Consider the following 27,412-nt stretch of genomic DNA (forward strand, 5'->3'; position numbering starts at 1 on the left):
ACTGGGTAATTTTCAGTGTAAGGGGAAATCCTAGATCAATACTTTTGATGTGGAAAGGAAGAAGAACCTAGACATACATAGATGTTGAAATGAAAAAAATTCCAGATCTGTACTTTGATGTTATTTGCTGGCCACACTGAAGAATAAGGAACATCTTATATAAGTGTCTGTTCGCATCAACCAACTTTTCTGGAATATCCTTATCATAAATCAAAAAGTGGAAATACGTTAACAAAAATTACCACGAGAAAACATTCGTTTAGCTATGCGCTTATGGCTCATTAATGTCATATATATGTCTAGGAAATTAAATTTCATCCGCATGCAATGAACGAAAAATACTTTTGGCAAATTCTTATCATCGTAAATTTGTCCTTTCTTGAACAAAATGCATTCTTTTAATTAATTAACACCATTAGAATATGTACGTTCTTATCCCTCTCTAGAGAAATTAAACTTACTATAGGGAATTAAGTTAAAATTCGAAGGGAGGTATTTACTATGGCTAAATAGATATTTTTATTCTTAAATGTGTAAAATGCTTACAAATTCGTTCTTGATACATAAAAATTTAAATTTTAGTTCTTAAAAATAAAAAAAGTGTGACAAATTTATCCATTCATTAACTTTCGTCCATTACTATTAATGAAAGAACCTACATTTCACATTTAGGGATGAAACAAATTTATATTTGTTTTAACTTTCATTCATATTATTATTATATTTGTTCTAATTTATGTTTGTTTTCCTATTTTGTTTTTTTATTTTTTAAGTGTTTATTGTAACACTTACAAGGATTAAAAAAGAAAGAAGATGAAGATTGAATTATATTTTGGATAAATAATTATATTCATGCTTGAATATGTAGAACGTTGACAAATTCATCCTAAATGTGTCGCGAGGTTTTTTTTATTAATGGTAAGAGATGATTTTTTACATTTATTTTATATTTTCAGGGACTAAAATTTGAATTGTTATCCTGCAGGGATAAATTTTTATCAGATTCTACACGTTTAGGGACAAAAATTATTATTTATCCTATTTATTATTTAATGTTACAAGCTTGTGTATAATTGATTGTTTGGACTATGAGGATTTCTTATCTGCTGTACTTTTAATACTTTCAACAACAGAAATTAATGTCATATACTTGGTTTAACACGGGAAAGCAAGACCAAGCAACCTTTTTCATTTTCTTATTCTCTTCTATTCTCCTCTATGTTAATTGAGTACACGTAAGTGCATGTTGATACTAACTTTTTTTTTGTAACCTTATATTCGGTGCTTGGGTTATAATTTCTGTTTTGTTATGTCCAACAACTTTTAGAAAAGAAACCTTTTTCTGAGTCAGCCTTTGTTTTATTGAGACTAATTCCTTTTTGGTCAATGGCAAGCTCGATGGGCACACCCCCTCCCATCGTCACGACAGTGCATTTAAAATAATTAACTATTTTTTTAAGAGCAATAACAAGAAAAGTTTAAAGCTCAATAATTAAAGTATAAGATAGAATTAACTCTTCAATTGTTAAACTACTTTTGATTATTATTGGAAAGTAACAAATGTAGTTGTTATTATTATTAACTATCAATTATACTTGTGTAGTTTTTATTTCATTTACAATGTCGATAATGAGGTTTCAAGTTAAAACTTCATTCATATTACCCAAATCCATATTATTAGTCAACCCTAGGCTGTTACGGAGTATAATTTTGTTTAGCACTTAAGACAAAGGTTATAAAATTATTAAAATTGAGTTAAATTTATTAATAAAACAAAAACAGTAATACAAAATTAAGAGGAAAATTGTATAGATTTTTAATGAAAAAAATTGAGAGAATATAGTATTTCATTACTTTATAAATAAGAAAAAATGTTTAATTTTTACAATTATCGAATTTTAGATAAAATAAGTGTATCTATTGTATTTTATAATATTATAAGTATATTTAAGTAATGCTTGGGTTATCCATAGTGCACTTTTATCTCTTAATATAGAGAATCCGAGTCAAACATTTAACTTTAATTCCAATAAAAAATGTTCAATTGAGCACGATTAATTTATATTAGATTAGATAAAACAACACTTAATTTTTAATAGTTTTATTAGACAGATGCTAAATGGTGTTTGGACGAAATTGAGCCCGATTGAGTTTTGAATAATTCTTGTTTCATTTTATAATTACTCTTTTTTCTTATTATTTTATTAAAGAATTAATAAAAAAAGCTTCTTAATTTCATATTGTTCCATGTTTAAAGTATTTGTACTATGTAACTATTTTGAACCTAACTTGTAAATAACAAATTTATTAATGACATCATCCACATATTTAGTCAATATTAACCATATTTGAGGGCTTACAATTAACCTTAAGATCAACAAATCAATGAATTAAATTGACCACATATGTAATCACAAAAGCATACATTTTCTTATTAAATTAAATTATGTAACATAGTAAAAATGTACGTATTTAAAGACATTGAACTTAATATATAAATAATGAGTTTAATATCTATACACTAATATTATAAAATAATATTATATTATCATTCAATCATAAATTATTATTTAAATTATTTTAAAATAATTATTTTAAAAGTCAACAATCTTATTATATAAGATGAGTTGTTATAGAATGACTATGTAGCCACAATTAATTGGGCACATTTTGAAGAAAACATACATTTCCTTATTAAACTAAATTACATATAAATAATGAGTTTAATGCCTATGTATTAATAGTGTAAAATAGTTTTACATTATCATCTAATTATAAATTTTAAATTACTTTAAGATAATTATTTTAAAAATTAATAAACTTATCATACATGACAGATTGTTATAAGATGACCATGTAATCAAAATTAATTGGACACATTTTGAAGAAAACATACATTTCCTTATTAAATTAAATTATGTTACATAGTAAAAAAAACATGTATTTAAGGAGAATGAACTTAACATATAAATACTGAGTTTAATATCTATATATACTGAGAATGTAAAATAATATTACATTGTCATCGAATCATATATTATCGTTTGAATTATTTTAAGATAATTATTTTAAAATTTTACAAATTTATCATACAAGATAAGTTTTTATAATATGACTATGTAAAATTTTTTACATTGCTAGTATATAACTTTTTTTCTCATGAAGAATCAATATAGGAATGATCATGTAAATTTTTTTACAATGTTAGTGTATAATTTTTTTTCCATAAAAAATACGAATGAAATCAACCACATATATAGCCAATGTCTTAATTAGGTGTGGGCCTAACTTGTAAATATAAAATCCATTAATGACATCAATCACATATGTAGTCAATGCTAACCATATTTGAGGTAGCAAGCATTAGGCTGTGGAAATCAACCACGTTTGATTTGTAAATATAATAGAGTTGGGAGGACACTGGGTGTTTCGTAGATATAGCTAGGTTAGATGGATGCTCAATGATAGTGGCACTCTGTCATTGGAAGTATTGCTCTTTGTATTGCCTAATCTTGAATTGGGTATCACTTTTGTCAAATTCAAGCATTTTAGTTTCAATTAAAAAAATTGACTTATAAAAAAATTATATTTATTTATTATAAATTTTAATTATATAAAAATAAATATCTATATTGTACAATACAGGCTAAAATAGCAATGGTCATGAAAATAAAGCTAGCAACATAAGTAAATATGAGTTGTGTTTAAAAAAATAAATGGGACCCAACTTCCATAGACTTTAACAAATTTGACCCAAACCAACTTATTAAATTGAGACTGATCGAATTGGATCTTCATACTGGAAACACAACTCAACTTCCATTTTCTTGTATTTCTATGTGCTTTCATATATATATGTATGTATGTAAAATCATGAACGATAAAAGCAACTTTACAATTGAAAAGAGAAGGTTTTTTTTTTTTTTTTTTATATCCTTTTTCTGTTTTATTTATAGGTAAATGCCGTTTAAAATAGTAGTTTTAGTCGTTAAATGTGTTAATATTAACAAATCTTGTTCCTCAATATCTTGGATATAATTTTAGTATAAAAAATATCTTATATATATAATCCTCCTTTCCCTTTCCTTCCGACCATTGGTTTCTTGTATGTTTCGTTCCTACTATGTGATTTGGCGGTGGTGATAACTGTTGCTGCCGGACCCGCATTGAGTAAGACTCCATTCATAGGCACATTAGCCCACCAATGCTTCAGAAGGGGGGCGCCCTATAAACACACAATTAGTAGATGCAGTCATTGTTTTTTAACAGTTAGTGGGGTCATAAATCCACTTATTATATGAAAAATTAATAAATGGAGTAGTGAATGGGGTTCCAGCAGGAGGTGGAGTATCCAAACGACCATGCTAGTGCCTACACATACTGAAAGCACAAAAGGAGGAAACAACTTTAGCCACTAACTACATATAGTGGACTAATTAAGTGCTAGCTAATTAGTAATTACCACACTTTGAGACCAAATCTTTTGTTCATAGTGTATAAAGCAAGACTAATAACAGGATATGATGATCATTCACACTTGCGTAAATCATCCCTCATCTGTCAACTTCGATTGTGGACTAGCTAATTCGATTGGCCTTCAATAATTTATTTTTTTTGGAAATTTAAACCATGAACCAGAGCTTCATCTAAAAACATCTTTGGCATATTGTTTTTCCTCACCTCATGGGAGGACAGAAAATTACAAATAGTTATATTATCCTATAACAAAATCATGCAAACATTTTTTTATAACAATCAATAATATGTTTTCTCTCTTTCTCACCATCATATAAACTAATTATCTTATCTCATGAATTTTCTCTTCTCTTTCTATCTCTCTTTGTATTGTAGTATAACTTTTTGTACAACATTCTTACATAAATACAATTTCTCAATTAGAAATCTATTCCATTTTATGTTGAGCTGACATTTTTTATTAGAGAAATAAGACACAAAAATGTTCTTTTATACAAATATTTTACATGCAGAATGCCAAAAGCCAATAACAAAAATCAATAATAATAATAAAAAGAAATGGTAAAGCAGAACCATGAACGATCGATAAAAGCTACTTTACAATCAGTAAACATTTTTTTTTTTTGGTGAATTGAAGTCAATCAGTAAACATTTAATTATTTTAAAGGCAATAATAATTGAAAGAAGACAAAAGTTTTAAAGAATTCTCTGGATACATGGGTTACACAGATGATTTAAGGGTGTATTTGATTTAATCTTAGGTTGAATGGACACACATTCTCATACAGATTTTGAGAGAAGTAAAAATTCAAAACTTTTGATTCAAGGATTGTTTGAGGGTCTCTTAATAATAAACCAGTACTTATACGTTTTAACTCTATTTATTTGCGTGAAATAACGGAGTTCCTATGTAATATGTATGCCTAGTGGACGCAACTGATTTAAAAAGCAACAACAGATTTACATACCCTCTTATGGGAATTTTATAGTGACGTGTCATTTATCAATTGGAAGGGCAAAAAGGGGCAAATAATTTTCAATATATCCATATAAATACGATGATTCTACGTTGTATCATTTCATTCTTGAGGCTCAACAAATTAAATTAGTGGTTAAGGTTGTTGGAGGAGCTCTAACAAGAGATGGAGACACAAAATTGGTTCGAAAGAGTGAAGCCTTTAGCAGCTGTGGTATCAATGCAGTTTGGATATGCAGCTATGGATGTTCTATCCAAGGCTGCAATGAACAAAGGGATGAGCAACTATGTGTTTGTCGTTTATCGTCATGCTGTTGCATTCTTTGTTATGGCCCCTTTGGCATGGTTTTTTGACAAGTAATTAACCCTTATTCCTCTACGTGTGCTTGAAGGAGTGTGTTAGTGTACGTTTCTAACACTACTCATATTTTTGTGTGTCAATATAAAATTTAAGTAATTTTTGCATTGATCTTTTAACAGGAAAGTAAGGCCAAAGATGACATTATCAATTTTCATGAAGATAGCGGTGCTCAGCTTGCTAGAGTAATTAATTTTCTGCATTGCTATAGACACATTAACTTTTTTTTTAATGGAAAAATAAATAATCACTTAACTTTGATGTTGATTTATATTTCTTTGTGACAGGCCAGTTATTGACCAGAATTTGTATTTTTTGGGGATGAAGTACACAACAGCAACCTTTGCCGTTGCCACGACCAATATGCTTCCTGCCATTACCTTTATCTTCGCATGCATTCTTAGGTAATTCTAACTAACATTAATTGTTTTTGCTCCACCAGTTAATTTTTTTTTTCAAATATGGTCTAAGGTTTTGCCGTTTTGTTCTTGCTTGCTTGGCAACTTGCTGAAAGATAGAGATTCTTATACAGATTACTAATTAAGCTAACAAAAATGACCACTATAGACATATATAAGTGTAAATATTTTTATATTATCAACCAATCAAAATTCATTTTTAATATGACATAAAAATTATTAACAAACTTATTACCTAATATATAGCAGTTAATTTTTCATTGTTTTTGATAAGGTTAGGCGATTTCTCTGTTTCTGATCAGGCTTGAGAAGATAAAAATAAAAAGTATAAGGAGCCAAGCAAAGGTGGTAGGAACTCTAGCAACTGTTTCGGGTGCCATGGTTATGACACTGCTGAAAGGTCCCGTACTTTTAGGGTCACACAGAAGCAATGATCACGGCCAGCACAATGGGACAAGTATGCAGCATACAATAACCGGATTCATAATGATCACAATTGGATGCTTTAGTTGGGCTTGTTTCGTGATCCTACAAGTGAGTGGAGTATTCTAGCTAATTAATTATTCAATAATAATCATATAGAAGAATGACCAAAAAATTATAATAATAAGGACACTCGATCCTTTCTTTCTTTTCCTTCGTATGTTGTCTGAGGTTGTAGGCACAAGAATTAAAAAGTATAGTTAATATTTAATTTTATAAAAAAATATGAACTACTTGCTTACTAATTCTTATATTTTGTATTTAATTAATTTTTCTCTAATAGAAAACCGCATATAATTAAGAACAAAGAAGCATGAACATGTAATGATCTAATGCTATTTGACACTTTGAGAAAGAGAATGAAAGAAAGACAGATGAGGAGAAAAAAAAATAAATTTATATATTAGATCGATGATACGCTGAGCTAAAAAGTAAATGAATAGGTGTTTGTCATATATGAATTATGCACTAAAATAAAATTGCTAAAAGGTCGAGAAAAGAAAAATTAATGGAATAATATAGAATTCTGCTAAATATATATAATTTTAATAGATAGAGTTCTAACACAGCATCATCTGTTTGTGTAGGCTATTACGCTTAAAACCTACCCTGCTGAACTCTCTCTTTCTGCGTGGATATGCTTAATGGGCACAATTGAAGGTGCCGCAGTGGCTTTGATTATGGAAAGGGGCAACCCTTCAGTTTGGTCTCTAAAATTGGACATGAAACTGCTATGTGCAGTCTACACTGTAAGCCCCTCTAACCTAACTACTCAAAAATATAAGAAAACCACGTTATATGCAACATGTTGCATGGAAAATTAATAATACAAATATGGAAAACATCACCAAGTTGCCTTGTTGGGTTGGCTAAATCCACTCGTTCTATTTTTTTTTTTATCATTAATAGTGCTTTTTTTTCCCCACGTACTCTTGTGGATGCAAGATGGATTAAAAAAAAGAAAAAATAAATAAAGTAGAAAAGTTAAGAAAAAATTGTGATAAATAACTTAATGAAAAAAATTGTGTGGTTCATTTCGTTTATGTTGAACATTCGAGTAAAGTCGTTGGCATCCAAAGCCTATTTTCTCGAGCTACTATTGATATTAAGAAAGGACAAACAATAAATACAGTTCTTTAGATATTTTGAGCGTTCTTTTATTTATAACTAAAATTAGAGTTTCTTCAATATGAAAAAAAATTAGCATTTAAAGTCAGGCTTTCAAGGTGAAAGTTCAACTGTAATTAGAAAACAATACTAAATTAGGAGTTTTCTCTCCTTTGGAAGAAAAAGAGAAAAAATTATTGAAAGAAAAAGTCTATCCATCTAATCACCTACCCACCATTATATTAAAAAGATAAAAAAAACCTCATTTAATATAACTACATTTTTTTTCTTCTCACCTTTTCCCTCTAATCAATCAAGAGAAAAGATAAAAGATAAAATTAACCTCTCTTCCCCCCCCCCCCCCCCCCCCTTTTTTCTTTCTCTCCCTTTTCTTTTCATATTCATACAAAATAATAAAGAGAAAATTATTTATTTTTCTTCCAAGAGTCATCACGCATACCAGTTATTTCTAATGCTCATTCTAATAAACTAATTAAGAAAATATTCACATACAGGGCATAGTGTGCTCGGGAATGGGCTATTACTTGCAAGGAGTAGTGATGAAAACTAGAGGCCCAGTCTTCGTAACAGCTTTTAGTCCCCTCTGCATGGTAATCGTGGCTGTCATGAGCTACTTTATTCTGGCCGAACAAGTGTTTCTTGGAAGGTAATTATCAAAATTTTAGTCCTATGATGTTTTTCTGGGTTTAAATATTTTTTAATTCTTATAATTTATTTATTTTTGTTTTTTTCCTTACAAAATTATCTGTTTATTTTTAGTTATTGCAAATTATATTTTTTATTTATTTTTAAAGTACTTTAGATAACACTTTGAAGTTTGAACAATGAAAAAATGTTATCTAAAGCTTTATTAGGACAAAAAGCAAAATAAACATAACTTTAAAATTAAAAACAATAAAAAAAAAATTTTACAATGACAAAAATTAAAAACAAAAATAAATTCCAAGGTATTTAAGTCGGATTTTTTCCATACATATGAAATTAACCAAAACCTTAATGGAATCTGAATGTTGCAGAATGATCGGTGCCGTTATTATTTGTTTGGGCCTATACGTTGTGGTGTGGGGGAAAAGCAAAGATTATAGCCCACCAAACCCAAATACTCAAGAGCCCACATTACCGGCAAAACAAATAGTAAATGAGGACAATGCTAAGAAGGAGAATTACAATTGCACTCACGAAGTCATCAACGTCAACAATTTTGGAAATGGAATCACTAGAAATGAAGAACTAGTGTGAGGAAAGCTTTACCATTTACTATCTAAAATTCAACTATTCTAGGACATTCCAGCTATGCCAGTGTTCCTAGTTGTTTAATCTTTCAATTACGATTTACGAGAGCATAGATTTTTAACGTGTTGTAAGTTATCTCAACAAGGCAGGTAGATAACTAAAAAATAGTAGTGAAACTTTGAAAATAGATTATGATGTTGCATATAACTAAATGTCAAGGTGTAACAGCAGCAATAAAAGACAAAGGTACCTATCAAACTTCCTTTTGTCAGCCTACAGATGATACCAGGAATTTGCAAGTGTATCTAATTATACGATATTTCGATTTGAGATATGGTCCACATACAACAACAAAAGAAAATGGTAATAATAGAGTATTAATAAGACTACAGACCTTGACAACAAAATCAATTTCCCTTCTTGAAATTTATCAACTATATGCTACCATGATAGATCCAATTTGCAATACATATTTCCATTTTGTTTGGAGAGTTCCCTACTATTTTCATCAAAGATGAGTTTATCTTCAAATGGGTAAAGGGTTCAAAACTTATGATGCATTGACAATCGGTCAGCAAAAGGTGTATCAAAACATTACTCCTATGAAACCAACAAAGATTGTCCTATCTTGTAACTCAAAATTGCTCCTTTATAACAATTGTTTTACTTCTTGTTTTGCCCATATGCGCTGGAGTTCCCTGCTGTAGGCAAAAAAGATTCTGTAGAGGAGGAAGAGAGAGTCCAAATGTGAGAAGGAGCATCTAGTGTCAACATAAAGATATTAAGACAAAACCAGGAAATACAGCACTAACAGAACAAGATATATTACCTTTCCAAATGCAGAAGGATTTCTGATCGATAGGTGAACCAGTTATAGTCTGAATAACTTCAAACAACATGCTCTGTGGAGTGCTCCTGAGCTCTTGTACAACCCCATATATAGTTTTCCCATTATCAAAGTAAATGTGATTATTGGGGTGTTTTGTCTTGCAACCAGCATGTCGCTCAAATTCAAATGCATTAATAACCTGAACAAATGTAATATTAGTCAAAGGTAGCAGTTTGGCTCAAAAAGGATTCTCCTTTATGATAAGGATTGAAGAAACTTTACCTTGGAAAAATTACATGAGTGACAACTGCACAAATAGCCAGCACCTTTTATAACACCTCGAAGTTCCTTCTAACAATCATAGGAAGTACACAGACATGTGATGAAAGATAAGCTACTGTGAAAGATGAACTCATTAATACTAAATTTTACCTCCCGTGACCACGCCTTGTACTTTACTGAGAGACCATCCAGCATACCAGTGGATAGCAAACTTCTGACGTTTGAAGGGAAGTTGTTTGAAGTAGCTTTTCTACACATTTTTATCTCCCCTTTTGTCTTGGGAACATTTTCAGTCTCAGGTTCAGATGTCTGAGCTGTACTTGGAAGTAAATGATAGATGCTCTCATAGTCAGAAATGAATAAGTGAGTGGGAGTTGCATCATCATCACAGCCACCAAAGGATATGATAGTGCTCTCTCCATTATTATAGGAATGTGAAACAAATGGCACATCATTTCCCTGCTTGTGGTAGGTGTGATGCAATGATAAAGTGTCATTGTCAACCTTACTGTATAAGTGGTTAGTTAACACGGAATTGTTATAGGCCTTGTTGTAACCTTGAGCAATAGATGTTACATTACTATCTACCTTACTGAAACCCAAATCCATTTCATTGAACGTTGGATGTATAGATAAGCTGTCATTTCCCTTGTTATAGGATTGAATAATTGATGTAAAATTGTTATCTGTCCTGTCATATGTGCCATCCATTGTTATTATATTCGCAACCTCTTCATTGTAGGCGAGACTTGTTGATATGGAATTATCATCCTCCTTGTATAGACAAGGATTTGAGACACTGTCACTAACACCTCTTTCATAGGGATTATTTGTAGCAACAGGCATGGCATTCTCAGATTCCCTCACCTCATTAACTTTGACTTTTCTAGTTCCATCATAATTAAAAACTAAATGAGGATCTTCTAATGCAGTTGAGATGGATAAACCAAATGAGGACTCACTCCCAAAGGGATCCATGTTATCCTTTCTTTCCACACTCAACTTATCATCTATGCTAACAGAGGGGGTGTTTGTGTCTTCAAAACCCATAGTTACTGCATCTGGGGCAAATAACTGTTCAGTAAAATGACCATTTAAAGAGTGAAATCCTGAGGAATTTCCCCATGAAGAAATATTGGAGTTGAGCATTCCAGATAACAAATTGTTTGGAGCCTCTACGGCTTGTTTCTTATTGGGAAACATATCCACTTCAGGGTCATCCATGAACCACTGATGAGCACGCTTGGACTCTATTCTAGAAGAATTGTCATTTGTCATGTCACCGTCATTCAACCCCCCAGGACTCTTCCCCATCCAAAATGCTTGATTGTGGAAAGACTGTCACAAAAAAACTCTTTAGAAAGATGCCCCTACTAAAGAATTTCAATGAAAAAAAAAACTTGCCGCTAAATCTGAACTATAGATGGAACAAACTTTAGCATGCATCTTATCACCAATAGGGAAAAACATTCACAAATACCAGTGCCAATAAGAATAAGTACCATGAAAAAACAAAACACTTCCTTCTCTTAAATCTCTACAATCTAAATCACATATTCTAAGAACCTCCTAAATTATGACTACAGGCAATAGATCTGAACCCAAAACGTCTTTGCATGAACTGATCACACGAAAACACTCTCATGTAGCTTGAGATTAACATGCAATGAATATGAAATTACTTAAACCAAATTTCCTAATCAAGTAGCCATAAATTTTATCACAAATTCCACATATAGCTAATTGCCACTAACAAATGAAATTACAAAAAAAAAAAACATTAATACTGAGTAAGTTTTAGGTTAGCTGAAAACTGCTTCGCACCACCCTCTTTTATCCTGGCACGGGGCCAGCTATGTAAAAATTTGCAGTAGAGCATAACATTGGCTAAAGATAAAAAAAAATGCATGTAATTAAAAACAAAAGAAGGCAGAATCATCATAGTTAAAATTTTTCTATCAAAAAATATAGAGATCTTCCACTACAGTGACTTGGTGATTAATGTTTAGTGAATCATGCAACAAAAATATATAATTAACTCCTTTAGCATAGTATTTGTAACTAGAACATAATGGTAAACTTCCTAACCATTACACACACTTTCCTTACTAGACCTTGGACACTTTTTACTCAGGTTAATAATGGAAATAAAAACAAAAATTTAATGCTAAATCTTTGTACCTACTAGCACCACACAAAATTTCGGTTGTCATTAAAAAAAATGGACCACAAAAGCATATGCAGCAGCAAACAAAAATTCCATGCAATCAAGAGAAACATACCATTTCCCTCTTCACTGCAAACTCCTCGTTACTGAGAGAATCAAAGCAATGTTGGTCTTTTCGATGGAACTTCCCAATAATCAGTGCTTGCTCGATAAATTTACCTGCCAATGAGCACCCCCAAAACCAACTTAAACTAAAAACCGTTACTTTACTCGAAAATGGAACATGCAATGGTAAAAACCGCATCTTGGGTGGCTCCAAAAGTTGATAAAATTCGGGTCAACAAAAAATAGAACTTACATGTTACTGAGACGAGGAAGCGGAAAAAGGAACAACATTAGCATCGGTTTTGATTCGTAACCTAGTGAGTGACTCAGTGGGAATGCGTTGCCGTGAACCTACGTTTGATGGAGCAGGTTTTGTGAATCATGCGGAGGAACACGGTAAGATCGGTAGAAAGATTTTTGAGGATTTTGTGCTTGTCGGAAAAGTTAAACGATGGTGCTCCGCACGATCGCATCGTCACATCACATCTTTTCCGTACACGTGGCATCATCGAGTTTTGTGCGTCTGAGGTTCATCATACATACGCCGGCTGCCTCACCTCACCTCAGTGACTCTCTATAACGGTGTCTATGACTCTATTCTATTGTTTCAGTTTTATTTTGAGGGGAAAAAAAAGATACCAGAACTATTTGAGTTAATTCAAAAAGAATAAATATTAGAGACTCTCATTTAATTATGTTCCCTTTAGTATCTTATTTTTTTTTAGTAAAATGGATCATTTTGAAATAACAAGAGTTATTAATTTTGGAATATAATTTTGATTTTTTTTACTAACAAGATGTGACATATGTATCATTAAATTTACTTACATTTTTATGTTTGAACCGGTAATGACCATAAATATAACAAAAATAGTATGAAAAATGATTCTCATAAGAAAAAAAATGATATTAGATTAAAATTTCTTTTTACTACTCATTAGATTGATTTTTGTTGAAATTTTTATTATGTTTATGAGTATTTTTGAGCGGTTGACTTTTATATTTTTATGTAAATAAAATTAATAGACTAAGTTTCACATGATAACATTAAAGTTCAAAATTATATCCGAAAATTTAAAACAATAATTACAACATTTTGAAATGAGCATTTTAACTATTTTAAAAGATAAACTATTAAGTTAACATTTTAAAAAAATAAGAGATCAAATTAAAGATATTTGAAAACATAAATAACTAAAAGTGCATTTTTAACAAATTATAAAATTCATTTTGAACTTCTAAATATTATTCTATCAATAAATGACAAAATTATTTAATTGTTCAAACAAATAAGAGTGTTGTGATTTGTGGAACATATGGTCAATGACTCAATGGTGAGATTGGGGTGGATCTAGTCAGATCTGGGTGTGGTCGCAGTGCGTGGCATTCAAACAGTGGTGCGGTGATGGTGGTGGTGGTGCACTAGCGGCAGGGTGACACGATGGTGCTAATAGTGGTGTGCATATCTGTTGGTGTAGGGTTGTTGTTTTACTATGCAATGATGTTGTTTGGCTATGCGGTGGTGTTGTGATGGCAGCGCAATGCTGGGATGGTGGCGCACGTCTCAACGGTAACCTAGGTGAGGGCAGCACCATGTGTTGTTGTTGTTTGTGTTGTTGTCAATGGGTTTTGGGATGGTGGTGCTAGAATGGTTGTGGGATGGTTGTTGTTCAACGATGAAAATATGATTTCATTGCTATATAGTGTACAATAAAATCATATTTTCTGTTGTTTCATTTTTTTACCCCCGTATGCGCAACAAAAACAAAATTCCATTATATTTGTTTGTAACAAAATCATATTTTCGTGGGTAAGACAATTTCAGAAAAATGCAAAACACGACCTATGTGGGTAATGTCATTAGTAAAGTTGGTTGGTTTCAAAGTGAACGTAACCCGCAAGCGTCGGGCCTCTATGTTAATTTGTTTGGAGGGACTACTATTGGTCCCTACCAGAATTGTTCTTGGCCCCTACCAAAAGGGGAAAAAACCCTTCTACCCCCATTTCAAATTCCTTACCCCTCCCTCTTCCTTCTACTCCACCCCCTATTCCACCCTACTCCCTCTGCACTCTTCCTCTTCTCTATTCCCCAACCCTTCTCCTTCCAACCTCTTCTTCCCTTCTCTAACTTCTCTCCTTCCCAACCAACCTCCTTCACCTCCTAACCACGCCCGACCCTTCTACCTATTTTTTTATAATTCCTTTAAGGCACTTTTTTTTATTTTATTTTCGCAAATCAACGATTTTAAGGAATCACAATTCCATTGTAGATATAGCTACATAAAATCATGGTTTCGTTATATTTTTTTTGGATTTGGAGGAATCACGATTTTGTTGTGTTTCATTGGAGACACAATAGAATCACAATTCCATTGTGCATTCTGGTGAAACACAATGAAATTGTGATTCCATTGTGTGTTTTATTTTTTTTATTACTTTTAGACAAATATAATGTTTTTTTAATTTTATTCTCTTAGTTAAATAAATGTTTATTATGATGACTTATTTTTTTTTCATTTTTTTCAGATGGCTTGCATAAATCAAACATCATATGTTGTTGGATGTAACCCCTCCCATGAAGACCCATCGCAACAAGGGATAAATGTTGTAGAGAGACATCATGGAGTGAAAGCGTTGGCGCACCGGTGTTGTGATGACAAGCGTTGGCAACAACAAGCAGAGCTAGAGCCACAACCACAACCAGGGCCACTTGCTGGTAGGATCATTGGACCTCTATTTGGAGGAGGTCTAGTTGATTTGTCCTTTCTTCAACAACATATAGGGACCATTGTGTTGGACACATCTAGATCTGTCAAGAGCGACCAAAGGTGGAGCTTGTGAGCCATGATGCTTAGGTGCTCATTAGCACATATGGATTTCCTTGGTTTGCACAACAAGGCAAGGACTTCATGTAGAGATCAGCCAAAAGTTGTATACAGATCAATTAGACATTTGCTACAACATTCTGAAAAGATGAAAAATATTTTTCTCACATCATCGTCGCGTGTAAGCTTCATACACTCATATTCAACACAACCATCACCTATATAAACAGGTCAAGCAAAATTTTGTTACCTCCGATGGCGTTCGTAATTGTTTTCTTTAAAGCATCACATATCCTCACTTATTCTAATGACTTTAGAACCACTATGACATTCAAATAATACCCATTCCCCTTCAAATGATGAAATCACGTCACCATCACAATACACAACAACATGTACACTCTTCATGTTTTCAGTAATATGGTGAATATCAGGGCAAGGAAAGCAATTGGAACTCTAGGAACAATGGTAACCATGCTTCTAATCCAAGCAATAGCAATTGGAACTCTAACAAATCCTCTTGGAGTGTTGGGAATGAAAACAAAAACTCTAACTGGAGTTTTGGGGATCCTGGAAATAAAGATTCTAATTGGGGCAAGAAAAGTAATTGAAATTATGGATTTGGTGATGCTAATCAAAACACCACTTGGATAAGCAATAGTAGTTGGAACACAACAAATGCCTCAAGTAATGATGGTGTAAATAAAGGTTCAAATGAAAATTCCGATGGAGTAGGTGATGGGAAATACAGAGGTGGCTCAGACATAAGTGGCTTTAGAGGTAGAGGTTTTCAGGGTAGAGGAGAACACAATGGCTTTGGTTTGACAATATAGACGATTTAGATCGTGTCTATACTTAATACAATTGGTATGTGTATTAAAAAAATGTCCAATCAATACATCTTAGGAAAAACAGTGTTAAGTTAATACCTCTTAGAAAAAATAGTGTTCAATAAACAAATGTAGTGTTCAATTAATATAAAACACAAAATGTATTTTTTTCTTTTTTACACAATTTTTTTTTAAAAACAGTAAAACATAATTTTGTTATGATACAAAAACTTAAGCAACAAAATCATAAGGGGGTGCTAACAAAAATAACAACGAAATTATGATTCCGTTGTGATGTCTGAGGCAATTAAAAAAATACAGCGGAATCATGGTTGCATTGTATACTATACAACGAAATCACATTCCGTTGTGATAAGAAGGGTGTGAATTTGGACATTCAAAGTGAGAAGGACATTTTCAAAATGAAAAAAAATTGTTATCCCCTTAGTAGGGGCCGAAAACAATATCAATGGGACTAATAGCAATCCCTTTATTTGGACCTTGTGTGGCCCAATTAAAATTCCTTCTCATGTTTACCCAAGAATGATTTCTAACATTCGGTAGCAATTAAGAATTAATAAAGCCAATTAATGCTAACATTAACATTTGGGCGTGATGGGTTTTGAGTGCGTGGCTATGCAAATGCAAATTTAGAAGCGAATATACATTCTAATTTAAAATTAAAAGTTATTTAAACTCAATACTTAAAAGGTAAAATTATTGAAAGGTGAACTTGCACTTTATTGATTAGTTCCTATCTCAAAATATCAATAAAGTTTTAATAGTTTCTCCCACTAGTATTTTGTCTTGAAGGCAATTCGTGTCAAATACTAAATATAAATGTCTCTTTCAATAAAGATTTAAATCTTAATTGGTCATGTATATAAAGTTGTCTTCTTCCTCTATACTTAACTCTTGTAGATAAAATTTTAATATAATGTAAAACTAAAGTTGTACCAGTTTTAAACATGACCAATTATAACTTGTGAAACAGTTAGCATATTACTTTAAATACTTTTTGGATACATAAAATTTATTATGTAAAACTTATTTAATAGTGAATAATAACAATGACGATACTCCTGTAATAAAAAAGTAACAATGAGAAGATACATCATCTATTTTTATTTATTATTTGATGAGTTAACAGCATAGGATAATCATATCCAATTAACTTTTATTATCATATATTAATTGAAAATTTATCTTATAAGGAAAAACCTGACTACAAAAATACAAGATAAAAAAAAAATTCTATTTACTCTTAATTCACATCACAAAATTTCTTGGTTTCACCATTATGATCATTATAAATGTTGAATTTTTGTTGTTATCATTCTTAATAACACAACTATCATAATTATCATTATTATTATCACTATCATTACAATTCTATGTGAACATCATAATTATTATTATTATTATTATCAGTATCATTATTTTCATTACTATTATAGTCATTATCATCATTAATTCGCTTTCATTATAATTGTGACCACCACTATCCCAACTAGTATTCCTTCATCCACACTATAGTCATCATAATCACAATATTGCTACCAATGATGGATCTAGAAAATTTTCTTGGTGGGACAAAAAACAGTTTATATAAAAGAAAAAAATGCTTAAATGTAATTTGTTTTTCTATTTTAAAATAGAGACACTAACTAATCTTTATATTTTTTAAAATTTGTAATTTTGGTCATCCTATTTTAAAATATAAACATTTAGCCTTCAATTCTACAAAATTTGTGATTTTGATCATTTAGTTAAACTAAAAGTGTTAATTATTAAAAGATTACGTTGATTATGATATGGATTAAACAAATACTCGTGTCACATCACTAAATTTGAATTTCATCATATTAATCTCTTACTAATCAATATTTTGAAATGACCAAAATCACAAATTTTATAAAAGTAAAAACTAAAGTCTCTATTTAAAATAGAGAGATTGAAATTACAAATTTTAAAAAATATGAAGACTAAATGTTTTTATTTTAAAATAAAGAAACCAAATTTATGGATTTTAAAGATTAGGGGAACAAAATTGCATTTAAGAAGAAAAAATCACAAACTTTTAAAAAATACATAATGTGATGACAAATAAAATCCAAAATACTTAAATTTCTATAAATTATAATTGCGATATATGTATTTTTATACTTTGAAAATGTTCTACAATTTTTTTCCATTTTCAATACTATATAAAATAAAAAGAATAAAATAATAAAATCAATATCAATTTATTCATTTTATTTAATTTTTTATATTTCTTTTATTATACATATACAATGGGAAAAAAATCTTGTGGGGGAAATTGCCCCCACAGCCCAATATGTGCATCCATCATTGATTACTTGCTACTATACGGTGATTTTTTTTTATAATTTATACTATAATCTGTCAAGGTCATTGCCACTATTATTATTATTATTATTATTATTATTATTATTATTATTATTATTATTATTATTAATACCACAACTCTTTTATAAAAAGTATTTTCATTATTTACATACAATTTATATGATATCTATTAAGTTATCTTTGTGTGTACTAAATATTGGAAACAATACAAACTTATCCTTTCATACTCTTTCCTTGTACCATTTTATCGTCTTATTTCACACATCTTTATTTTATCCTGATCAGCAAAGGATCCTTGATACTACGCCAAAGATACCAAAGTCGCGTTGCAATGACATGAACAAATATTATACTAAGCTGCTATAGATTTTTCACATAACAAAATTCCATACATTGTATTGAATAACGATAACAAAACTGATAAACAGTTTAATTTACAACTTTCAACAGCTATCAATCTCACCTCCACCGATCCGATTATCAAAATGCAAATCATCCCCCGGCCTCTACTAAAACAACCAAACCTTTTCAAGATTCCAAGCTTATATAAAAAAAGCTAAGCCTCTAATACCCAAAAAGCTTAAAAAAAGAGCACGCATGATTAGAGATTCCCACACATCGAGCCATTATTTTCTTCACTTCAATCGCTGCCACGCTTCTGTTTCTCACTTTTTACACCAAATGCAGTCCTCTAATCATTGCTAGCTCAACATGTCACATAGTTTTCATCTGGGCCAGAAGGGTGCATGCCAAATTGCCAAGGCTCGCATGAGAGCAATTATGAAAAGGGCAAAGGCCATCTAGGAAGTATTCTTAGAGTATTGCTTAAGAAATTAAAATAAGAAAGATTTTCTTATAGAGATGTATAAAATTATGTTGTTAATTATTTTTTTATATTCTTCTATAATTTTTACAATAAATATTTTTTTCTTTTAATTTCTTAACCAATATGCTAAAAAACACTTTTTAGCAATATCCTTGGAAAAGAACCTAATCTTTTTACCCCATAAAAGACTAATCCATCCTCTGTTTCAACAAAAAAAGTGAGGAACACAGAACCCGAACCATGACAACTAATGTTTGATTTTCCCTCACTTTACGCTTTGTCAGGGCACACCGCGAGCTGCGGCAACTTGGTGGTCGTGTCTCTTATGTACTTACTTTACTTTCTCGGAAAGTGTTTGTATAGTATCCTATGTACTAAGTCAGAACCCTGTGTCTATGTACCCTGGTTAGTAACAAAAGTTGTTCCTCAGCCTGAACTTTAGCAAAGCAAGATGAGGACAAGGCAGCGTTTGTTAAGGGTCTAGAGGAACACGACCTTGTTGAGATTATTGAGCTGCTATCTGATGCAGCAATAGAGGGACTACTTAGCTTGTTACATGTCAAGTCCACGTCAACCGAGAATAGTGAATACACTGGCCTGTGGTCTGAGAATTTGGACTCTCCTCGCACATACCATAGCTGCTCCACGCCTTCACCTCTCCATAGAATTCGATCACACCTTTTGTTCCAAAGAAACAAATTTACTTCAGTTGTGATAATTCATCAAGAAAACTTAACTAGAACATCAAAATATTAATATAGACTACAATATATATATATATTCCTTGTCTTAGTATTTTGGTTTCGATCTATTCTTCTAAGTTTTAAAAAGTTTTATTTTAATTTCTTATAGTATATTTGTTAGACCAAATTAGGTTTTCTATTGATTTTTTGTACTAGCGATATTAATTTTGATTAACAATGTTAGTATAATAAACTAATAAAACAACGAACTTAATTTAACATTCACATACATACTTAAAAAAAATAAAAAAAAGAGACTTTTTAAACTTTAAAGATCAAACTGAGACTAAAGAAATAAGTGAAGAAACAAAAGTATATTTTAACCATTAATATAATAGTTTTTTCTGAACAAAAAATGTTAGTAATTAGTATTATTAAATTTTGTTAGTATGAAAATTTAAACTTACGATTTTTTTTATCACTAGATGAGTCTTATATCTCCCATCATTATATAATATAATGTCAATCGGAAGCAATTTGCCTGCCTCTATGCATTGTAATTGGAAAAATAATAATAGTCTGTTTGATAACCTGACATCATTTAACTTAGTTTATTGTAGAAAATTAATGTTTGATGAAGATGGGCGTGTGATTGGGTGAAGATCTATGCGATTGGTCGATGGTAATGGGTGGAGGTTCAATTTGGTTTATATGATTATATTGAAAACAATGACGACCTGGATATTTAATCTCTGAAGGTGATGGTCCTATCATGTATGATATAAAATATACAGTGTTTCCCCGCAACCCATCATTAAGTCATCAACCATTTTGGAATATTTCATTAAACATAGCCAATGATTTTACAGAATAATTGTATAAATCACTTGCTCATGGTTGACTAATTCAGCATTGAAGTATAAACAGTTGCTAATATATTATACAGGCAAATCCTTTTCAAAGGCATACGGGACTAGTTTCATAAAGAATTGCAACTGGTATATATTACTGTTACGTACCAACCAATTAAGTGAAGATACTTAATTATGCATAACATGGTTGAAAATTATGTTCAACTAGACATATCTTAATCCCAAAAAGTCACCTCAACTTGGCATCACTTAACGTCAGAGCATACACAAAACAGACGGCAACAATAATGCATATGATAAAATGATATTCCCATTGTGGATAAGAAAAGAGTTCTAGTTTTAATAAAAGGAATATTAATATATCAAATCTTACCAAGCCGGAGTTCGTCGTTTTTCCTTGGACTTGTTAGTTTGGGCAACATATTGGTCAGAATCAAATAAATATTTGTAAGTTGGAGCAAAGTATATCTTCCCTTCCTTCCACTCTTTGAATACTCGACCAGCTCTCTGCTCTATCCTTAGCTGCCAAGTGGAATGAAAACAACATAATGGTAAGACAGAAGAAAAATTGTTACACAGTCCGAAATCAGTATGTGTCTATGATTCTAATCAAATTTTTACACGACATACAACCAAAATTTTCAATTTATGATAAAGAATTAATAAAACTTAATTACTTGTCACCTAGAGATTAATCGAGACCATACACACAAAACAAATGGCTATGTATGTAAATTACCTGATCCTTCTCTAATAGTGCCTGCCAATCATTCTTCTTCAGCAGCCCAAGTGTATCATCGTAAGCAGCAGCAAGGCGATAATTCAAATCCCCAAGCCAAATTATCTTACTGCGAATAAAAAATAAATTCAAGGGCCATTTAGTAACTAAAGGTAATTGCTGGAATATTATTAGATTCTTTTGCAAATTAGAAACAAAGAACATACTCATGCTCTAATATGCTTTCAGGAGGGAGTGGTTGGCCAAGTGCTTTGAATGAGTGTGAAAATTTAGTTTTCTTTAATATCTCTGAAACGTCCAAATTTCTTCGCACCTCATCACCATCTTTCTCTCCGGAGGCCAAGTGGGTACAAACGAAGCAGAACGTTGTGTGGTACAATGTCATGCTAATTGATATTGAACCCTGTTAATTAACCAACAAGACAAAGTAATAAGCAATCACAATATCACATACAAAGAATTTCTAGTGCTGAAATTAATCTCAAAAGTCAAATGATCCCATTGTAAAGTGATTTGAGATAATTTCTCACATATTTGATTTCACATTGTCAAGGAATTGATTCTAGATTTACAATTGGTTCTGAGTTGAAACAATTTTATAATTTTTGTGTTGGACCAAAAAATATATACTAAATATTATTTCTAACTTACTTTTGGCCTTTATACTAAAACATCTAAACATAACATCACTTGAAAATCAACTTTAACATTCACAAAATCAATTTTGCAAATGCTTATCCAAGACACACTTAATATAAGTAAGCAAATTAGAGGAACCAACCTTATTTCCTAGATAGCCCATGATGCCTCTACCAACACAAGACACCTTTAACTTGCTGACATGCTTGTAAAGATCCGCACGTACCCACACACACAAGAAGATACCCACCATTTGTTTGCTTGCTGCTAGGCAATAATAGTGTTGTTCATTTGGGCAGCATTGCCTTCTACTGTTAAAAGACGATGTAGGAGAATTTTCTCCACTGGAGCTTGTGTTAGAGTTCAAGGCTTGACGAATAAGGTTCAGCCATTTCGATGCTGGGCCACTGTCCTCTGGCCCAAGCACGTTTCCTGCGTTTAGAGGTATAATTTCTTGGAACCTATGGTGCAATGCAATAAAAACAAAATCATTAATATTTCAATATTTTACCCTCAAAAGAAAGACTTGAATTTATTTTCACATGGACATTATTTCAATTTCCTAGATTGACTAGGGGCAAAATTGTGAACTTAGCTAGGCCGTGATTTGATAGTGAGGTCCAAAAGCTAAAATGCAAATACACTATAATGAGGATTGAACATGTTTGGATTCACTAGCTGTGTTCAAGGTTTCTTGTACCAGCCCAACACTAACTACATGCAAAGTGCTGGTAGCAGTAAAAGGTATACAAACAAGGATTTAGTTTATTTATATATATATATATAAGTAATTATAAAAATTGATTAAAAATTGATAATTAAAATTTAAATAACTATTTACAATTATAAAACTAATCATGTTTGTATTACAGTTGTACAATAATAATATTTTCTTATATTTTTTTAATTAGTTTGCATTAAAAAATTATCAAACAAACATACTCTATAATAGTATATTTAATTGACCGTTTAAATTAAATAATCTAAATTCATAAAAGCAGTGCTCTCAGAACTCGAGAATGGGCAAAAGGATTGGAGAACAAGTTAATAACACAAGGGGGAAAGGCAGAAGGTAAAAATTGCCGTTACTTTTTTGCCAATAATTTGCTCTTTTGAGCTATAGCCTAGTAGCCTCTGAGCCCTGGCCTCTGGTGTGTAGAGACTTCCAGTCACCATAACCAAATAATAAAAGAATTACAGTTGTGAAAACTGACAACGTAATTATGAGTACAAAGTCTGTACTCGTTGAAATTAAACCTTGAAGTGAGAAATAAATATACTAGTATTAGGCACATCAAATAAGAAACACACAACACAAGTGTTGTATAAATTCGAAACTGGGATTGGTAATAAAAAGGAGGAATAAACTTATGATAAAAAATAAAATAGTATACCCAATGACATAGATGTCAGCTTGTGAAGGCAACATCAACCAATCCCTCAAGTTCAATCCCTCGTTGGGTGACTTTCCTCCAACATTCCAAGTCCCCACGAACATCCTACAGACCACGCCCTCCATCATCATCTTTCCAAATAAACAAAATTCTATAGCCAAAATTTCACCAAAAAGTAAAATATATATCTTGAGAACAAATTTTTTAGCTTTAGCCAGATCATAGCACATAATCATATTTATTACTTCAAATCAGGTATGATGGGTGTGTTTACCTAAGGTTGAGCGTGTCAATGTCAATGACAGATGGTGCCTCCATCACTGATGCCGAATGTTTCAATTCATTTGTGGAGTCCATCAGCCACCCCTCTTTGAAAATAAAATCCCAAAAAACCAAAATCAATACTAAAGCAGGCACAACAGATAATTAATAAATAAATAAATAAACATTTACATATACTACTTTTTTTCCCCAAAACAAAAGATCCTATATCGAACCTAAAACCGTGTGGTTTTGCAATTACAGGCTCAATTATAGGCCAATTTGATTTTCAGAAAATTAGCCATCCACGTGGAGATTCAATGGAAGCCTCTCAGATGGGACCCAAGGACCCCGGTAACAAATATGGCGTACCCTTAATCAAAGTCACTTCCTTTTGTTCCATCACCATGTCTAATCACACTACGCTAACCCATCATACCCATGTACCACCAATCTGTCCCTCAAATTACCCGAAAGAAAATACACGTTTTCACCTCAAAAACAAATAATAATTCTTAATGTTAATAAAAAAATCTATTAAATGACAAATTACCCGAAAACTGAATTTTACCTGGTAAAGAGTAATATGACGCATCTGAGTGAAATTTATCATCGTTGCTCCTTATATTGAGCCACTTTCTTACATTAAATTTTGGCCATGAAGACTGTAACCCGAAAATGAAAAGGAAAAAAAATAAGAATTTGGGGTCAGAGAGATAATAAAGAACATGTATTGCCAAAAGTGGAAGATAGCAAGGACATTTATGTTTCATACCTTGGATATCTTCTTCTTCAACTCTGTTCTCATTGTTCTTCTCCAACTGAACCAAATAAGACAACAACAAATGATAAGAAACAACAAAATGGCATGGGAACGCGGGTGCCGGCGGTTTAATAGCAACAGCTCAGATTATCCAAATCCATGTGGGAATTTTTTATAATTAAGGTTAGAAATTTCGTTAAGTCATCAAGGGAGAAAAAACAACAAAATGGGTCTAGACACACTAGATATTTTATTTTTCCTTTTTTGTACGAGAAAACTAAGTTTATTGTTTGAAATTGAAATAATGTTAATAAACTAGTTTTGAATAGTTTTCAACGGCCAATATTTAAGACCCAGTTGCAGGGGAAATGGAGACAGCTTCTGAGTACTTAAAATGTTAAAAAAGAAAAAATGAAAACGAAAATTGGGCTCATAGAATATACCAAAAGAGAAAGGAAGAAAGAGGTTAGAAAAAAGGCTAGGTGCATCTTCCTCTTCGGCTCTGAGGAATCTCCTTTTACAAGCTCCAGTTTTGCGCTTTACAGATAAGAAAAACAGTGTGCGGATGAACCAACAAAAAATTGCACACAAACTGGGGTGTGATCACATTCAACGTTCGTTCAAAAAGCGAAAGTTTGTGACTTTTTTCTCGAGGAAAAATCTGAACACAAACTGGGGTTGTGTCTACATCCAAAACTAGAAGATTGAAAAAAGAAAATGGCGTGTGTGAATGGACGGAAACACATCAATCTAATAGCTGGACCCGGAATCAGAGTGGTGAAAACGAAAGGAGGGACACCAAATCCGAAGCCTTTTTGGAAAACGCGAAAAGAACAAAAAGCCAAAACAGAAAGAAGAAAAGAAAAAGAGAAGCATAGCAGAGATAGAAGCAGGACAAGAGCATGGAACAAGGAGAAAGTGGAACATTATAGTGAAGTGGGTCAACGACATTGCTTATTGTGGACTAGTGTGTGACGGTTGTAAGTGATAATTAGCAAGAAACAGATGAAAAACACTTACGAGAATTGAAAAATATGGGGGTGTGGTGTGGGGTTTCAGTTTGAGTGAAAATGATTCAGAAGGAGAGAGTGGATATGAAACAGACTGTTTATAATCCCGGGTTTGATGCTCCTTAGTTCTTCCCCTTTTGTTAATGATGTGAAGAGAGGTAACACCAACACATAAAAGTGTATATGTGATATGTCACAGTGACCTGTAGCTTCCAGCTTGTTTGCCTTTATTGGTTTGTAGTACTTTGTAGGGAAGGAAAGGTGGAAACTGGGAGGGAGAGAGAGAGAGAGAGAGATGCAGATGATGTTTTGTTTTGGGGGCTTTTCTCGGAAAGGGGATATTTGATTTTGAAAAATAAGATGAATTAGTTTCTTAGTCTATCCAATTTATTTATGGGGAAATATAATAATTTAAGTACATATCATACGAGAAGAAAATATTTTTTTATAATAAAAAAATTAAATTTAAATCATATAATTATATATGAAAAATTAAAATTTAATTTAATTTATATAATTTTATACTTTTAACTTCAAAAATTTAATTTACATACTTTTTATATTAGACACTTTTAATTTCAAATATATAGCAACTTCGTGGGTGTACATGCTACTTTTTATATTGGGTTGGAGAAAAAATTAGATATATTGTGGGATCTATTTAAGAAATTTTAGTGAATTTTTTTTGTTAAAGTAACAATTTAAATGAGTTGTTCAAAGTAAGAAATATGATGTGATATTATAAGAAAGTGTGAAATATTATTAAAAAATAAAAGATAAGCTTTGGTGAAATTATTTGTTGAAGATGTGATATATCATTTTATACTTTTAATTTTAAATATACTCGATATATTAATTTACACTTTTAATATCTAAACAATTTAGTTTAACTTCTTATCTCTTTCAATATATCGTTTTGACATCTTTAGTTCTGACTTGCATATAAATATTTCTATAAAAAAATCATCAATAATTGAAAATAATACACACACACACACACACACACACATATATATATATATATATATATATATATATATATATATATATATATATATAACAACATAAATTATTTATCATAAATCTAAATATAATTCATATGTTAAAAATATCTATTTATTAATATTTTGATTATAGCTTAATGGTCATGCATAGTAAGAGTGTAAAACAATTTTATATTATTTATCAACTAATAAAAATCATTGTTGGTATGACTCTTAAGATAGTATAAAATAAATTTACAAAACCATCTAATTACAATCTATTATATATGATAACTGTGTTAATTATTACAATAATTATCTTAGAAGTGATCCTTATGATTGAATCATAATGTAAAATAGTGTAATCCACTTTTATATTATCATCTAATAATAAATATTGTTAATATGACTTTTAAGGTAGTTATTATAAAAGTTAACAAACTTATCATATTTGTGTTTTAAATGAGAGTGTAATTTTTTTATACAGTTAATGTATAAACCTTCTTCTCATATTTATTTATCATAAATTATAATTTTTTATTATTAAATAAACATTTATTATATGTAATACATAGAATAAAATACTAGTTTATAAAGAATTCCTAAAAGCACACTGATTCAAGGATAAGGATCTAGATTTGTAGTATAGTAGTATATTATACTTTACCTAATAAGGATTAGCTTATATTTTTATTTTCAAAAATATATTTACATTATACAAAATCTATTCATATACTATAAATTCAAATTCTCATATTAAA

At 31.0% G+C, this 27,412-nt stretch overlaps 3 protein-coding genes across 8 annotated transcripts; 1 reads left to right on the forward strand and 2 right to left on the reverse strand.

The window, feature by feature from the left end:
* The first annotated feature begins 5,547 nt into the window (after positions 1 to 5,547).
* Positions 5,548 to 9,331, forward strand: LOC100811147 (WAT1-related protein At2g37460). 2 transcript variants are annotated; one of them, XM_003542421.5, is made up of 7 exons: positions 5,548 to 5,809; positions 5,933 to 5,995; positions 6,098 to 6,214; positions 6,532 to 6,763; positions 7,300 to 7,461; positions 8,335 to 8,486; positions 8,857 to 9,331. In XM_003542421.5, the coding sequence occupies exons 1-7, from the start codon at positions 5,619 to 5,621 to the stop codon at positions 9,077 to 9,079; spliced, it is 1,140 nt and encodes a 379-aa protein (XP_003542469.1). In that variant the 5' UTR covers positions 5,548 to 5,618; the 3' UTR covers positions 9,080 to 9,331. The 2 variants fall into 2 exon arrangements, with proteins under 2 accessions (XP_003542469.1, XP_025980822.1); XM_026125037.2 differs by having other exon boundaries at positions 5,763 to 5,856.
* A 137-nt stretch (positions 9,332 to 9,468) lies between these two features.
* Positions 9,469 to 13,093, reverse strand: LOC100792190 (uncharacterized). 2 transcript variants are annotated; one of them, XM_006594019.4, is made up of 6 exons: positions 12,710 to 13,093; positions 12,467 to 12,570; positions 10,335 to 11,522; positions 10,185 to 10,253; positions 9,903 to 10,101; positions 9,469 to 9,792 (listed from the first exon to the last, which is right to left on the reverse strand). In XM_006594019.4, exons 2-6 carry the CDS (start codon positions 12,467 to 12,469, stop codon positions 9,737 to 9,739), a joined length of 1,515 nt encoding a protein of 504 aa, XP_006594082.1. In that variant the 5' UTR covers positions 12,470 to 12,570; positions 12,710 to 13,093; the 3' UTR covers positions 9,469 to 9,736. The 2 variants fall into 2 exon arrangements, with proteins under 2 accessions (XP_006594082.1, XP_006594083.1); XM_006594020.4 differs by having other exon boundaries at positions 10,185 to 10,250; positions 12,710 to 13,077.
* A 5,735-nt stretch (positions 13,094 to 18,828) lies between these two features.
* LOC100792720 (type I inositol polyphosphate 5-phosphatase 8) lies at positions 18,829 to 26,000 on the reverse strand. Of its 4 annotated transcripts, none has more exons than XM_003541343.5 (10): positions 25,679 to 26,000; positions 24,671 to 24,716; positions 24,467 to 24,560; positions 23,909 to 24,002; positions 23,635 to 23,739; positions 22,383 to 22,701; positions 21,808 to 22,004; positions 21,602 to 21,710; positions 21,236 to 21,384; positions 18,829 to 19,985 (listed from the first exon to the last, which is right to left on the reverse strand). In XM_003541343.5, exons 2-10 carry the CDS (start codon positions 24,701 to 24,703, stop codon positions 19,682 to 19,684), a joined length of 1,404 nt encoding a protein of 467 aa, XP_003541391.1. In that variant the 5' UTR covers positions 24,704 to 24,716; positions 25,679 to 26,000; the 3' UTR covers positions 18,829 to 19,681. The 4 variants fall into 4 exon arrangements, with proteins under 4 accessions (XP_003541391.1, XP_014620985.1, XP_014620984.1 ...); XM_014765499.3 differs by lacking the exon at positions 25,679 to 26,000 and adding an exon at positions 25,102 to 25,649; XM_014765498.3 differs by lacking the exon at positions 25,679 to 26,000 and having other exon boundaries at positions 24,671 to 25,080.
* Between the last annotated feature and the right edge of the window lie 1,412 nt (positions 26,001 to 27,412).

This window comes from Glycine max, chromosome 13, assembly GCF_000004515.6.
Source record: "Glycine max cultivar Williams 82 chromosome 13, Glycine_max_v4.0, whole genome shotgun sequence".
Classification (NCBI taxonomy): Eukaryota; Viridiplantae; Streptophyta; class Magnoliopsida; order Fabales; family Fabaceae; genus Glycine; species Glycine max.